The 15,667-nt window shown below is 56.1% G+C and overlaps 1 protein-coding gene across 1 annotated transcript; it reads right to left on the reverse strand.

The window, feature by feature from the left end:
• Nucleotides 1-264: 264 nt before the first annotated feature.
• CRYGN (crystallin gamma N) lies at nt 265-15,130 on the reverse strand. The gene is made up of 4 exons (XM_012786209.2): nt 14,969-15,130; nt 5,850-6,098; nt 4,075-4,220; nt 265-497 (listed from the first exon to the last, which is right to left on the reverse strand). Exons 1-4 carry the CDS (start codon nt 15,074-15,076, stop codon nt 362-364), a joined length of 639 nt encoding a protein of 212 aa, XP_012641663.2. The 5' UTR covers nt 15,077-15,130; the 3' UTR covers nt 265-361.
• Between the last annotated feature and the right edge of the window lie 537 nt (nt 15,131-15,667).

Raw genomic sequence — 15,667 nt, forward strand, 5'->3', positions numbered from 1 at the left:
GGCTGAGCAGGGCGGAGACGACAAAAACCCCAAGAAGTACACACGCGACCCCTGAGGCAGGTCTCTGACCGCAGCGCAGCCACGTGACCCCGCGGTCCCGCGCAGCCCGGAAGGGGACGGCCCGCCCCGCCCCCATCGCGTCTCCCGCCCCGGCGTGCCCGCCCTTCCCCCCTCACCCCTCCTCCGCCCGCCCCCCGCCCGGGCCTGGGCCAGCCCCGCACCCCGGGGCGGCGAGGGAAGCACTGCGAGGCCTCAGCGCTCCGCTGTCAGGACTTTTATTGTCAGCTGTCCCGAAGTCCCCGTCCCCAGGGTCCCTCCTGTCCCCAGGGCTGCGCCCGGCCAGGCGGGCGGGCGGGCCTGGCTAGAAGAAGTTGACCACCCTGCGGAGCGACTGCACGCGGGCGCTGTGGGCCTCCCAGTCGGAGAAGCTGCGGAAGTCGCCCCTCTCCACCACGTACATGCGGCCGCGGTAGTTGGGCTCCTCGTACAGGACCCACCTGGAGGGGGGGGGCGGGTCAGGTGGCCGCTGGCATGCCACCGGTGCCCGACAGAGAGCCAGCCCGCACCCGCGCCCATGCCCGCCCGGGGTGGCTCCCCTTCACTCCCGGCACCCCGGGGGCGCCCAGGCCCCGCCCTTGGCTTTCGTCCTTTCCCCGTGTTGGGTCAGCGCTGGGGCGTGACGGGGGGGGGGGGGGTGCCCGGTATCTGCCCACTTTCTCAGCCACCCTGTGGCAAGGAGTGACTCCAGGATGCGCTGCTGCCGTTGCCCGCCCCGCACCCCCTGCTTCCTGAAGGGACAGTCTGGCACAGAGGGAACCTGAGCACCTGGCAGGGGCCTGGCACACACTGGGGACCAGTTGCAGCTGCTCACTCATCCAACAGGTGCTGTGGGGCTCCCACCGCTGTGCCCAGCACTGTGTCAGGTATGGGAGGCGCCAAAGGCAGTCAGAGGGACATGGTTCCTGCCCTCTCCTGCCTGGGGGGCTGCACAGCAGTGGGACATGGGCTGCAGGCAGGACACGGGTGTCCCGTGGGGCCTTTCCACAGCGCTGAGCGCCTGGACAGCACCAACGACCCAGAGAGCAGAAACAGGACAAGTCCTTGTGGAGTGAGCGGGCTGGGAGGCCAGTGATGGTGGGGGCAGCGGTGAGCAGGGCCCCTGGCCCTGGAGCTGGCCCAGGTAATTAGGGAGGTCTGGCCAGGAGGGATGAGGAGGGCCCAGGAGGAAGAGTGGCCTCTGCCTGGGAAGGGGAGTGTGGTCCAGGGAGGACACCTTGGGACAGCAGCGGAGCAGGGGCCGGCCCAACCCTGTCCTTTGCTCACCATCTCAGACACAAGCCTGGCTTGTCACACCTGGTGCCTGGCACAGTCTGCTGCTTCAAGGGTCAGGGGACAAGAATAAAAAGGCACAGGTGGAGGGAGGATGGGAATGAGCAGGGAGCACCTGCTGGGGGCTCAAGCAGGCCTGGGGCCCCCAGATCCAGAAACTCCCCCCCAGGGCCTCCCTACCTCCACACCTGCAGCCACAGCTGGGGCCTCAGCAGCCCCTCAGGCTTAAACCACCCCTCTCTACCGAGTGGCAGGCAGGAAACACTCCAAGGGGTGTCCTGGACCATCCTGGTGCTCTCACAGGTGTCCCCAGAAGGACAGGGCAGGGAACTGGTTGGGTGACCCCTGCAAACCCTCCTCTCCCCTGTCCTGGCTGTGACTGTTGGGAGGACACAGAAAGAAGAGGGGCCTGGTGTGGAATTCGAGACCAGCCTGGGCAACACAGCGAGACCCCCATCTCTACAAAAAATAAAAATTAAAAAATTAGCCCAGTGTGGTGGCACGCGCCTGTAGTCCCAGCTGCTCAGGAGGCTGAGGCAGGAGGATCACTTGGGCCCAGGAGTTCAGGGCTGTAATGAGCTATGATTGTGCCACTGCACTCCAGCCTGGGCAACAAAGTGAGACACAAAAAAAGAGGCAGGGAGGAGGTCATGGCCTATCCACATTAGCACTGCACCCTCCCGGGGGTGGGAAATGGGGGTGGCGGAAATGCCAGGGCTTTTCCCTCCAAGTACCCTCCAGGACAGGGGTCAGAGGTGACAGGTCATTCTTGAGCTGATGTGGGACCCAGAGGGAAATGATTCTTGGCATCTTGGAGGTGGTGGAGGGGCCCTGCCTCGTGGCACGCCCACAAGACCCCAGGAAAGGCCTCCTGGACGTGCCACTATCCAGATCCAGGGGTGTCACCATCCAGGCAGCTTCTCCTTGGCAAGAGCTTAAATTTTTTTTGAAGAGCTAAAGTCACAGGAGGCACAGGCTGAGCACACCAGGGCTCTCACGTGGAGTCACTCACCTCCTGCAGCCTCTGGCGACGTCCTGCCCAGCGGCTTCGTGCAGGGAAGGTGGGGGTTCACAGAGATCACATGCCCCCCCAGTTGAAGATGTGAGCTCCTATGTTCCCCACCTTTTTCCTAACAAGCCCCCGAGGCTCCAGGTGGGGGATGGGGAGTGTGTGTCTTGGGTCTCAGACATCTTCCATACAAAGGTGTGACTTTGGCCTCCTGAGACACGATTTAGCTAGCAAATGTTCCGGGAAAGTTGTTGCTTTGGAAATTTACCCCTGGACTCCTAAGTGCCATCAGTTTAGGGCAGGCGTGGACTTTCGAAAAGGCAGAGAAACAGGCAGAAGGAAAGCAGAGGTGAAAACCAGGGTCCTGGATTGAGCCAGGGTGACCAGCCAGAGTGACGGAGGAACAGCAGGATGGGAGCCGACGTCAGGCCACCCAGGGGAAGGTGGCCTGGACACAGCCATCCCTCCCCATCCACACACCCACGGGGGACTGATTCTGCGGCCTCCCACGGATACCCAAGTCCTCGGATGCTCACGTCCCTGATATAAAATGGCACAGTATTTGCATATAACCTGTGCACATCCCTGTGTATAGTCCCCACTTAACGTTGTCAATAGGCTCTTGGAAACTTCGACTTTAAGTGAAACGACGTATAACAAAACCATTTTTTTCTCATTAACCTTATAATGAAATGGTGTTGAACCAGAGGATATTATTCGAGGAGCTGCCGCACATTGTTTCGCTTGAAGTTGCAGCTTCCAAGAAGCCGTGGACCACGCTAAGTGAGAACTTACTGTATGTGAATGTGTCTAGATTACCTACAGGAACTAATGCAGTGTAAATGCGGTACAGATAGTTGTTTTACTGTATTGTTTAGGGAATGATGACAAGAAGAACGTCTGTACTTGTTCAGTACAGAAATTTAAAAATGTGTATTTTCGATCCACGGTTGGTTGCATCCACAGACGTGGAACCCGTGGTAGGGAGGGTCAACTGTACATAGCTCTGCCTTGGTTCGGCCTCTGCCTTCAGTCCCCCAGCTGACCTGAACTTCTGGAGCATAGAAGGCAAATGGCCCCCTAGCTGCGTAGACGAGAGCCAGGCTCCTGGACCAACCATGCACTGGGAGGTGCCCTTTTCTCGAGGGGAGGGGGCTTAGGCCTGGGAAGTCACCAGCTTTAGAACAGGGACAGATTTGGCTGCAGTCCCAGCTGTGCCACTCACATGCTGGGGCCAGGTGACCTTCTGAGTCTCAGTTTGCTCCTCTGCAAAATGGGTGCAATGGTATCTACCCCAGAGTGGTCCAGAGGATAAAAAGAGGTGGCCAACTTGAAAGTGCTCGGGGTACGGCTCTGCCTGGGGGAGTGCGTGGGGCAGTGTGGGCCGCCCCTGGGCTGACCAGAAGGAAGCCCAGGTATGCAGGGGCAGCAGGACAGGGTTCTGACGGTTGCTCTGGAGCAGGGCAGACAAGCCCTTCTGGGCCTGGGGACACATCCCCCCCCCAAGCTACGCTCTGTCTACCAGAGTGAGCCACCCAAAGTCTGTCTCCCCGGGGAGGTCAGCGTGGTGGGGGTCTGCAAAGAAGTCCAGTTCGGGGGTGAGCTCTGCAGTCTATACTGGGCATTCTACCCACCCCACCGCCAGCCCTGCGCTTGCTTGGCAGGCAGCCTCCCCACACCTGGCTGTGCGGGGCTCTGCTAGGCCTGGGGTTGGCAGCCACGCGGCCATTACTCACGCTCCATCCCCGTACACCTTGATGGCGTTGATGCAGTTCTTGGCCCAGCCCCTGCTCTGGAGGAAGGGGCAGTCCTCCACGAACTCCAGGCACTGGCCTGTGAAGTTGCAGCCCTCGAAGATTTCTAGGCGAAAATGTTCCCCGTGCTCCGAGACCCAAGCAAAGGGAGGAAGGAAAGAAGGAAAACGCTCTGAGTTCCCCTCCCCATACACAGAAGCCCCGCTCAGGAAGGAGCTCTGATCACCCCAGGGCTCTGGGCACCCCGCAGTTCCTGGGCTGGGCTGGGGGGCCGTGAGTGCCCTCACCCCAACACACACACTGCCCCCAGCACTTGTGTTTGTTCTTTCACATAAGATGTGGGTGGATGAAAAGGCTCCATTACTTTAAAAAGTTTCAAAGCCACCGAATTAGTCCAATCTCCTCCTTTTACAACTAAAGAATCCAAGTCCAGAGAGGGCAAGACTGACCAGGAGCCAGTGTCCCCTCTTAGACCAGGCCTGGGTCCCTGGGCTCCCTCCTGCTGCTCAGCCTGGGGAACTTCTGCCCCGGCCACACCATCACCAGGCTTGCCCTCTCTGCCCTGGGCTGCAGGCCTTCAAATGATAATATTTTAAAACTGTAACAGAACCTTTTATTAAAACAGGAAGCTGAAAATCTAAAACAAATAACAGATCTCGCTTGCTGAAGTCCCTGCTGGCCCTGACATCACCGTTCACTAGGGTCAGCGCACGCATCTCCCCGTACGCTTCCGCGTGTTTCCCGGAGACAGAGGGGGGCCAGCTCCTGCGGGGGACAGAAGCCCGAGGGGCTCAGGTCTACGTCACAGCTGGCCTCAAGGACAGCTCTCACGGAATGGCATTCGGAAGATACCTAGTATATGTGTCATACAGACAGCACTATGCAGGATCCACGACAACCATTTTAATTCCTCTTTTCCAAATGTCCACGGCCTGGTGGAAACACTGAGAAAGCATTCTCACTACTCGAGATGTCAAAGCTCAGCTGGTTTTGCAACCGACACAGAAAAGAGAGGGAGTCCCCGCACAGGGGCCCCTTCCCCGGAGTCATCAGATGCTCCCCAGCACCTCCTGGCCCGGGGTCAGCAACCAGCCACTTACCACCCAAACCTCCAGAATTCACAGCAGGTCAGTTAGTACTTGTGACCTGGAGGAAAAACCCCATTCCTCAGATCCCACCGTGGGGCAGCTAGACGTAAACATCCTTCGCCATGGAGAGCAACACCTCTCAGCTGCTCCCCAGACACCGGGTCACACCTGTGTAACCATAGGCTCCGCCTCCAGATTTTCCACTCACTGGCCAGTGATGCTTCAGCTTCTTCCAGGAGCCACTCTGACACCAGAGCACAGAAGGGTCCGGAAGGTGCCACAAGATCATCGGCACCAGTGGACACACCAGGCTCACGCCAGCTGCACGCTAGCTGAGTGCCTCCCCTCCGGTTGCAAACCCAAACGTATGCCATTTCAGCAGCATTCTAAACGGAAAGTTTGGCTAGATTTTGGGGCCGAGAATTCAAAGTGGTCTCCTGACACATGCATGAAGACTCCCCAGGACACTCCCACTCGGTCCCCTGCAACTTGGCTCACGCACCTTCTCCCGATCGTGCCGGTGGTGACTCCGGGCAGGGCTCTCTCATCTTAGAGACCTTCGAGCTGGCAGCCCCACACTCCCTGATTCCTTGTCCCCCGTCTGCCAGGCCTGGCCCCCGGCCACTCTAGCGGGAAGCCCCGTAGCCCCCAGTGGAGTGGCCCACTCACCATCCCTACAGGCCGACAGGAGCCCATGTGGTCGTTGTGGCCGTTCCAGCGGAAGAAGTCGGGGTAGTCGCCGTGCTCCAAGATGAACTGCTGGCCCCGGAAGTCGGGGTGGTCGAAGCAGACCCAGGCTCCGCTCTCCACGCGGATGGAGTTCACTCGGTTCATAAAGCCTCGGTCCTGGAAGTTGTCGCAGTCCCCGAAGACCTCCAGCTTCCGCCCCGTGAAGTGCTTGCCCTCATAGAGAGTGATCTAGAAAGGCCGGGTTGGAGAGCTCAGGGTCAAGGCTTCCCGCCTGCAGTGTTGGAGGCTGGTGTCTGGGCCCCAGCCCGGCACTTCCTCCGAACCCCAACTCTCAGGCCCCTAAGGCCCAGCCCTGCTGCGCACAGTGGGTGCCCAACGCCATGTGCTGACTGGGGAAGAATGAATGGCTGGCGGATCCAGACCCAGCTCCCGGCCCTCCTCTACCGAAGAGCAGACACGTGTAAGCAGCTATCTGGGGACAGGGCTCACCCTCGGTCTGGGTGCCCATTTGCAAACGGGCTCTTTTCAAACCTCCACTGCATTTTTAAGACTCATCCTTCTTTACTGTTAAAACATGACACCCATAATAACATTAAAGGAAATGTTCTCAAAAGAATAAACACCCACAGCCCCACCATGATAGCCCTACATTCATTTTGCAGAAAGTCAGGTTCCTGGGGTTGGGCCTCCTTAACCGGAGAGGCTGAATCTGCCCAGGCTGTGGTGTCATGGCCCGGCGCGGGATTAGTGTTCTCAAAAGAGGGCTTTATAAGTGTCACTCTGTCCCTCTTTGTTTTGTAGGCCACTCCTTTGGCTAACAGACATGTGTCAGGTCTGGAACTGTGTCAACCCGTCAGTAGTTCAGACAGAGCATCCTATAGCTACATATCACGGACAGGTCGTCCTCGTCCCCAAACTAAACAAGGGGAAGCAGTAACAATCCCCAAAACTCACTTCCTAAAGTGGAACCTAAAATTCCAGCCATTCAATAACTCTTTGAGTTTCAAGAATTGTGGCCCTAGAAATACCCTGTCATAGGACAGTCCTGTTACCCAGTAACCGTTGTCACTTGTGCTCTGCCAGCGTTTCCAGTCCTCCCAGGAGAACATGGCGGAACTGCTCTCGCAGGCCCTGTGCACTGAGGTGTGGCCGCGGCGCTGGCCAGGGGATGTGCATGGATGGATGCTTTGTCGGCCGGGCCACCATGGATTTTCCGGACTCTTCCTTTCCCTACCCCGCTTGGCTGCGGGGGTAGGAGTGGGAAGCGAGGCACTGTGGCCCCATGGGGGTATGGCTAGTGGCACACCGTGGGGGGAGGCCGACGCCTGGTTGCTTTACAGCTATGGCGGCACGGCCGGGCCGCACAGACTGCCCAGGCCGTGCCCTCAGCACGCACTTGGATGTGGAGACCACGGGGTTTGCAGATTAGCGAGGACGGGGAGATGAGCTACAGAAAGGGGAGAGACAGCAAATGCACCACCCTTCCTGCACGAGACAGGTCTGCTCAGGGGCCTCCAAGACATTCAGGGACCCCTGGGCACCCAGAGTATCAGAATGTCCCTCAAATCTCAACATTTTGCAGAGAACCAGCCCCCAGAGCCCCTGAAGAGATCCTGAAGCAGGAGAGGCCACATTTAGACCAGCTCAGGCAAAGAAGAGACAGCAGCAGGGCCAGGGCCGTGGGGACAAGCCAGGACTCCCTGACCCCAAGGCAGGGACAGGTCCCCCACCCTCCCTGCTCCTGACTCAGGTAGGGGAGGCAGGGCTGGGACCCCAGGAGGGCATGTGGAAGAAACCTTCCTATCCGTCCACACCAGAGAGGCCCTCTGCCAACTGCCCCCATTTTATTAAATTAACTTTGCTTGGGTTTGTCAACAGTGTGCCCCTCCCCCATGCCCTGTACTAGGGGCAATGGTGGGGCCCCGGCAACCCTCCTTCCCCCATCCCCGGCTGGTGTCCACGCGAGGTGCACTCACCTTCCCCGACCGCTGTGCCATGGTGCCACCCGCCTGTCCCCGCCGGGCCTGTTTATACCGGGCGGTGCCCTGCTGGCTCAGCGCCGCCCTGGACAAAAGATTTGCTTGGCCGGCCAGGCCCGTGTTAGTGCTGTCAGGCGTGCTAAGCCCACGAGGGGCCGCCCGGCCGCTGGGACAGTCTGGCGGCCACCCTGTGCCACCTGCACGTGTGTCCCCGCCCCTGCCCAGGTCTCCTGAGTGCTCTTGGAGGTCACTGTGCCAGCACTGTGCTCTTGAGGCCAGGCAGCGCCAAGTCACTTCCTGACCCCTCCTCCCACCCCTCCCGCCCACCCGCTGCCCCCTGCTGTGTCAGGGCCATGTACTGGCCTGGAGTCGGGCAGGGGGTGTCTGTCCAGTCCTGCGGCCTTTCTTCCCAGCGTTGTCCTGCCCCTCAGGCCTTCTCTGACCTCCCCAGCCCCCTCCCCTCGACACGTGTAGTCTCACGCTGGTGCCAACTTGTTCCTCTGGATAGGGACGGAGCCTGGGCTTCCCAGGGGCAAAGGAGACAGCCCAGGACGGGGCTCTGCCGGCAGCTCTGGTCTTAGCTCCACGGCCCCAGCCTGGCCTTTCTGCTCCAACGTCACCCAAGGCCTGGGCAGCCCCGGGTACTCCAGGCCAGGTCTCCCCACCTCGTGCTTCACTCCTGTGGTCCTCTCCCTGGGATGCCGTCGCTCTCTCTCCCCTTGAAGACCCTGCGGAGGTGGCACTGGCCCTGCCCTGAGCTGGGAGGCTGCTGTGCTCTGCACCCTGCCTCTACTGCACGGGCCACACTGCCCTGGACGACAGGGATGGGTTCACAGAATCCCGCAGCCCCGCCATGGCGGGAGACTTTCCCAGGACCCAGAAGCCCTCGGCGATGGTGGAGGCTCAGAGACCGTCTGCGGAATGAGCAGAGCAAACACGGAGCCCAGCGGGTGGACTGAACACAGGCAGCCAGCGTGCGGGGGGGGGGGGGGGGGGGGGGGGGGGGGGGGGCCCAACATCAAAGGAGAAGCCCAGGGGGCTCCACAGGGGGTCCTCACAGAGGGGCAGGAGGGGCAGATTTGGGGGGCAGTTTGGGCTGCTCCCCTACTCTCTGGACAGCATATTCTTCTCGCCACTTCACAGAGGACACACTTCAGGCCCAGGAAGAGCTGGTCATGTGCTTCCCGAGGCAGAGAGGTGAACTTGCCCCTGCTCTGGGCGGCTGTCAAAGGCAGACAGGGCAAGGACTGGAACCCCATGTCACCCTTGAACCTAAGGTCAGCCTCCTCAGCCCCCCCAGTCCCCAGCGCTGGCTCCACAGGCACCCGCGCTCGCCAAACCACACGTCCCGGCTCCGGCTCTGGACGTGGGCCCTGGTGGGGACATAAAATTAAAAACAAAATCTCCTGCCAGCCCAGAAAGTCTCTCCGCAAAGGTAGAAGAGGAAGAGAACGGCTTTATGATGGATATGACGGAGTAAGCATTAAGCCAGCGCGCGGGGGGCATCCCGGGCGATCCGCTCGGGGATTTCAAAGACGGAGAACCAGCTGCCCTGTCCCGGAGCCGGGCGGACAAAACCCATTACGCTCGTGTTTGCAGGATACGATCGCTCAGTTTCTCGGATCTTTAGGACTGCAGAAGGGTTTTGCGACTTGGAATGGGGCGGGCTGCTGTCTTCCCTGGGGTCCGTGTGTCAAAGAGATGGCCCCAGGTCCCGCAGGAAACAAGCCTGAGCTGTTAGACTGGCAAGAGGCTTGTTTAACCATTAAAAAGATGTAAATGAATTTGGAAAGGACAGAGAAAGAAATCTGCAAGAAAGGGGAGGAAAAGAAGGCCTCTTCCCTTATTTTCAACAGGGAAAATGAAGCCTTTTAAATATATATATATATATATATATATATAGACTCTTCCTTAGAGCAGTTTTAGGTTCACAGCAAAATTGAGCAGAAAGCAGAGATTTCCCGTACACCGCCGGCCCCGACACACGAGCCGGCCCTGCTGCCAGCGTCCCGCACCGTGGTGGAACCTTGGTGGCAACTGAGGACCTAAGTTACAGAGAATTCTGCACAGACCTTGTTAAAATAACTCTTATCTTTTAAGCTTTCTCCCATAATTTAGCTGCTTTTTCTTGCTGTTCTTTGTCCAGTTCAGCATGTAAGGTTTGAGCCTAACTTCTCTTTGGGTCTTCCTTTCCCTGTAGGGGGTTCCTGAGCCACTTGCATCAGATAAATCTAACTTGCATTAAATAAATCTATGTGCTTGTCTCCTGTTAATCTTACGCCAATTTATCGACATGGGGAGCTGGAGTTCCGCCACCCCTGCGGTATAATGTCACGAATCCATCGTTACAGCGCCGAGCGAGCGGGGTGTTTGTGTGGCCCTAAAAGTCCCCTGTGCCTCCCCGCCCCCTCCCGTGCCCCAGCAACCACTGATCTTTGTCCTGCTCATAGTTTGGCCTTTTCCAGGGTGTCACATAGTTGGAATCTTACGGAATGTATCCTCTAAAAAGCAAGTGTTGGGAAGTTAATCCCCAGTGCAACAGTGCCGGGGGCGGGGCCCAGTGGGAGGCGTGTAGGCCGTGGGGGCTCCCCACCCTCATGAGCGCATGAATGCCCGTTATGAAGGGCTTGAGGCTGTGAGTCGGATCCTTGCTCTCTCTCACTCTCTCTTTGCCCTCCCACGTTGATGACAAATCGAGGAGGCCCTAGCCAAACGCCACCGCAGGTATCAGACTTCCCAGACTCCAGAGCCCTAAGCCAGTAAGTTTCTGTTCATTGCAAATTGCTGAGTCTGTGGCATTCGGTGGCAGCAGCACCGAGTGAACTGAGTAAGGGGCCTGATTCCTCCCATGTCTGTTTGTGGCCTGGGCGCTCGTTTCTTCTTAGTGCTGAATATTTTCCACCTTGTGGATGTACCACAGTTCAGTTATCCATTCACCTGCTGAAGGGCATCTTGGTTGCTTTCAAGTTTTGGCAATTATTTTTTTAAATCTTTTCTTTTTATTATTTTAGTGAATTATGGGGGTACAAGTGTTAAGGTTACTTATATTGCCCATGCCCCCCTCCCCCCAAGTTTTGGCAATTATGAAGAAAGTGGCTATAACCATAAGTTTTTGCCCGGACATAGTTTTCAGCTCCTTTGAGTGTATACCAAGGAGTGCAATTGCGGGATTATATGTTAAGGGCATGTTAGTTTTGTAAGAAACTGTCAAATTGTCTTCCAAAATGGCTGGACCACTTTGCATTCCCACCAGAAATGTGTGAGTTCCTGTTGCTCCATGTTCTCCCAGCATTTGGCGCTGCCAGTGTTCTGGATTTCAGCCACTCTAATGGGAGGGTGGTGGTACCTCACTGTTGTTTTAACAGCTGCTTATTTTTTTATTTATATTTGCCCTATTGCACCAGGGCCAGAGTCCACAGACAATCTACAAAGGTGATGGAAGCAGAACCAAAACATGAGCACTGATTTTGCACGCTTTCTCTAAAAGTATACATGAAAAGACGCCCAGCCACAAGCCTCACTCTTGCCCAGGCACTCTAGCCTGGGCAACAGAGTGAGACTCTGTCTCACACACACACAAAAAAAGAATCAACAAGAAAAAAATCAAACAACCCCATCAATAAATGGGCAATGGAAATGAACAGAAACTTTTCAAAAGAAGACAGAATAGGCCAGGAGCAGTGGCTCACGCCTGTAATCCTAGCACTCTGGGAGGCCGAGGCAGGCGGATCGTTTGAACTCAGGAGTTTGAGACTAGCCTGAGCAAGAACGTCTCTAACAAAAATAGAAAAAATTAGCTAGGCATGGTGGTGCATGCCTGTAGTCCCAGCTACTCGGGAGGCCGAGGCAGAAGGATCATTTGAGCCCAGGAGTTTGAGGTTGCTGTGAGCTAGGCTGACGTTACGGCACTCTAGCCAGGGCAACAGAGTGAGATTGTGTCTCAGAAAGAAAGAACAAAAAGAAGACAGATTAATGGCCAGGAAACATAAAAAAAATGCTTAACGTCTCTAATCATTAGAGAAATGCAAATCAAAACCACAATGAGATATCACCTAACCCCAGTGAGATTGGCCTCTATCAAAAAAATCCCCAAACAAAAAATGCTGGTGAGAATGCGGAGAGACAGGAACACTTTTGTTTTTGTTTTTTTGAGACAGTCTCACTCTGTTGCCCAGGCTAGAGTGCTGTGGCATCAGCCCAGCTCACAGCAACCTCAAACTCCTGGGCTCAAGCAATCCTCCTGCCTCAGCCTCCCAAGTAACTGGGACTACAGGCATGCGCCACCATGCCCGGCTAATTTTTTATATATATTTTTAGTTGTTCAGCTAATTTCTTTCTATTTTTTTAAGTAGAGACGGGGTCTCGCTCTTGCTCAGGGTGGTCTCAAACTCCTGAGCGCAAATGATCCACCTTGGCCTCCCAGAGTGCTAGGATTACAGGCATGAGCCACCACACCCGGCCTGGAACACTTACACTGTTGGTCGGACTGCAAATTAGTGCAACCTCTGTGGAAAAGGATTTGAAGATACCTCAAAGAGCTAAAAATAGAAATACCATTTGATCCAGCAAAAGCACTATTAGGCATTTACCCAAAAGAGCAAAAGACATTCTATAATAAAGACATCTGTACCCAAATGTTTATGGCAGCACAATTTACTATTGTAAGGATGTGGAAGCAACCCAAGTGCCCATCAATTCATGAGTGGATGATTAAAATTTGGTATATGTATACAGTGGAATATTAGTCAATTATAAGAAACGACAGTGATCTAGCACCCTTTATATTTTCCTGGATTGAGCTTGAGCCAATTATCCAAAGTGAGGTAACACAAGATCAGAAGAATAGGCTCCACTTGTACTCGCCACCAAATTGGTACTGACTGATTAACACAATGGTGCTCACTTGGTAGAAATATCCTCCAGAGATCAAGGGGTTGGGGGGGTAAACTCACAACTAAAGGACACAATGAGCATTGTAGAGGGGAAGGGCGTGCCTCCTAACTCTCACTGGGGAGAGGCAAAGACATAAAATGTAACCAAAATGTTTGTACCCTCATAATACCCTGAAATAAAAAAATAAAATATATTAGAAAAATGTACCTTGAGGCCGGGCACTGTGGCTCACGCCTGTAATCCTAGCTCTTGGGAGGCCGAGGCGGGCGGATTGCTCAAGGTCAGGAGTTCAAAACCAGCCTGAGCAAGAGCGAGACCCCGTCTCTACTATAAATAGAAAGAAATTAATTGGCCAACTGATATATATATAAAAAAATTAGCCGGGCATGGTGGCGCATGCCTGTAGTCCCAGCTACTCGGGAGGCTGAGGCAGAAGGATCACTCAAGCCCAGGAGTTTGAGGTTGCTGTGAGCTAGGCTGACGCCACGGCACTCATTCTAGCCTGGACAACAAAGTGAGACTCTGTCTCAAAAAAAAAAAAAAAAAAAATGTACCTTGAAGTAGGTGAGTCACATACGACTGCTAGGTTTTAACCCATTATGTATTCTTTTGTTGCATGCGTTAATCTGTTGTCGATTCCTCTGTTGGGTGTGTGTTCATTTATTGTCTGTTCCTTTGTTGTGTGTGTGTTAACCTGTTCTCTGTTCTTTGTTGTATGTTAACTGTTGTCTATTCCTTCGTTGTGTGTGCAGCGCAAAGACCTTTTCCTAGTCCGTGGCTTGTCCCACTGGCCAGACCCATTTTTGTTAGTGTCTCTGATGGGGAGCTTACAGAGCACATGAACAGTGTAAATTCAAACTCCCAAACCTGCACTAGTTCAATAAAAAGTCAGGTGAGCGGGTAATGAAGCCCTTCCAGCCCTTTACCTGGAACCCCAGGTGTGTTGGCAGGGGAGGGGCGAGGGGCAGGGTGGAGGGGAGCCTTTCCCGTGGGCCCACATCCGGAGTGGCACACCCCTGCTCTTGAGGGAGCAGAGCAGCCCAGGCCTGGGGTGAGGCCATCCTGGGGGTGTCAGGGAGGCAGGGCTCAGTGCGACCCGCAAACCGGGTGGCCTCCAGCTCCGGCCTCCAACCCCGAGGTCCTGCCTCCTTTCCCCAGCTCCCGTGCCACCAGCCTCACCAGAATTGCTGCAGGGGCCACTCGCCGCCAGAGTGGCAGAGTGGCCTGTCCCTGTCTCTGTCTCTCTCAATTATGAGTTATCCAGGCAGGCAAAAAGGGCCAACATCAGTGAAATTACCTTCCAGCTTAAGAAGTGACACATTACAAACAGTTGGGGTTCCTGGGTGCCTCTCCCTAATCTGAATACTCATTTAAAATCTCAAATCTGATCCCGCCCCTTTCCTGCCTACAACCTCTCAATAGCTTCCGTTAGCTTTGGGATACAAAGGAGTTAGGACGCGCCCCCGAAAGGCGGCACCCCAGCACCTCGGTCGCGCGAACGGGGCTCCCCAAGGCTTGGGGACCGGGTCCCCACTTACCTCTCTTACCAGTGCTGCGCTCGCCCCGCAGGCCCGGGGGAGGCGTCCCTTCCCACGGCTGTCCCCTGAGCTCTGAGCTCGCAGGTGCTCTGCCGATAGTTACAGATGCCCAGCGTTGGAAATGCTCTCCCTACCAGCGCTCGGGGATGGGAGGGCGCTGGCTGGACGCACGTCCAACTCAGGCTCGCTTGATCCTGCAGTGAGCTGAGGCCACGCAGACACAGGACGCGGGGAGGGAAGCACCCCCTGCCGGCTGCTCCGCAAGTTCACGGTCGCTGGGGAGCCCCGGGGAGCCCCTCCCGCGGCCTCCCGAGTCCTGCGCGCACACCCGGCTGCGGGCTCTCCCCGGCAGGACCGCGCCTTCCTGGTCTCTGGCTGCGGGCACTCCGGGGGCCCGTGGATGAACGCATGCACGAACGGCCGAGTGAACGACCGCGCCGGGCAGGCACACCCGGGCGGCAGGGCCGGCGCGCGCTCTGCAGGGCGCGCAGTGCTGTTCCCGGGAGGCTCGCCAGCTGCTTGGGGACCGAGCCCGGCCGCTGGCGGGCTGCCCGGAAGGGAGCAGGAAAGAGCCCCTTTAGGCCAAATCTACGCCCTTCCGACGGGCCCTGCCGTGGGCCAGGGAGACCCGGACCTTTGCACGAGGTCAGCCCCGCCCTCCCCCGGCTCCGCGGTGTTTCAAGCCTACCTGAGGGAGAGGAGGAGCTGTCTTCCTCCCGGAGGAGCGGCCAGAGGTCGCCAGCGGGTAACGGATCAGGTCCGGGAAGGAAAGGCTGGACGGGGTCCTAGAAGGCATTCTTGTTGGTGGGCGTCTGGCGCCCTCAAACACGGCGCCGTTTGGGTCATGAAAGGTGCTGAAGCCTGACCCCTGGTGGTAGTCCCAATAAGCACCCCCCAAAGTGCTGGGGGCGCGAGGTGGGAGGATTCAGAATCACAAGAAATTCAATAATAGGCACAGTAGTAATAATGACTCTCATAGCGCTTACTATAGCCAGGCACCAGTTAAGGCTTAACATACATTAAGTCATTTAATTCTCCTATGAGAGCATTGAGGGGGTATCCCCATTTTATAGATGCGGAAAGTGAGGGTCAGAGCGAATGATTAACTTGCCAAAGGTCACACAGCAAGTAAGCAGTGGAGCTGGGACTTGAATCCAGAATTCGTGTCCTTAGCCTCTACAGATAATTATAACTCTTAACATTTCTTCAGCTTTTTCGAGTTTCAAGAGCTTCATCTATTCATGTTCTTGTTTTAGGTCTTGTTTCACTTCCCTCCCCTTTATATAAGTCTTCAACACTTCCTGATCTAATGAGTCAAAGGCTTAAAATATGCTTTAAAACTGCCCCCCAAAACACAACTTAAAAGCACAGTGAGTCCGGGCGCAGT

Source organism: Microcebus murinus, chromosome 9 (genome assembly GCF_040939455.1).
Source record: "Microcebus murinus isolate Inina chromosome 9, M.murinus_Inina_mat1.0, whole genome shotgun sequence".
Taxonomy (NCBI): Eukaryota; Metazoa; Chordata; class Mammalia; order Primates; family Cheirogaleidae; genus Microcebus; species Microcebus murinus.

Coding starts and splice junctions, on each gene's coding strand:
- CRYGN (XM_012786209.2), bottom strand. CDS start 15,076: ATGCCTTCTAGGACCCCGTCCAGCCTTTCCTTCCCGGACCTGATCCGT. Junction 4,221..5,849: donor CCTGTCGGCCTGTAGGGATG/GTGAGTGGGCCA, acceptor TGGGTCTCGGAG/CACGGGGAACATTTTCGCCT. Junction 498..4,074: donor AAGGTGTACGGGGATGGAGC/GTGAGTAATGGC, acceptor CCCCCCCTCCAG/GTGGGTCCTGTACGAGGAGC.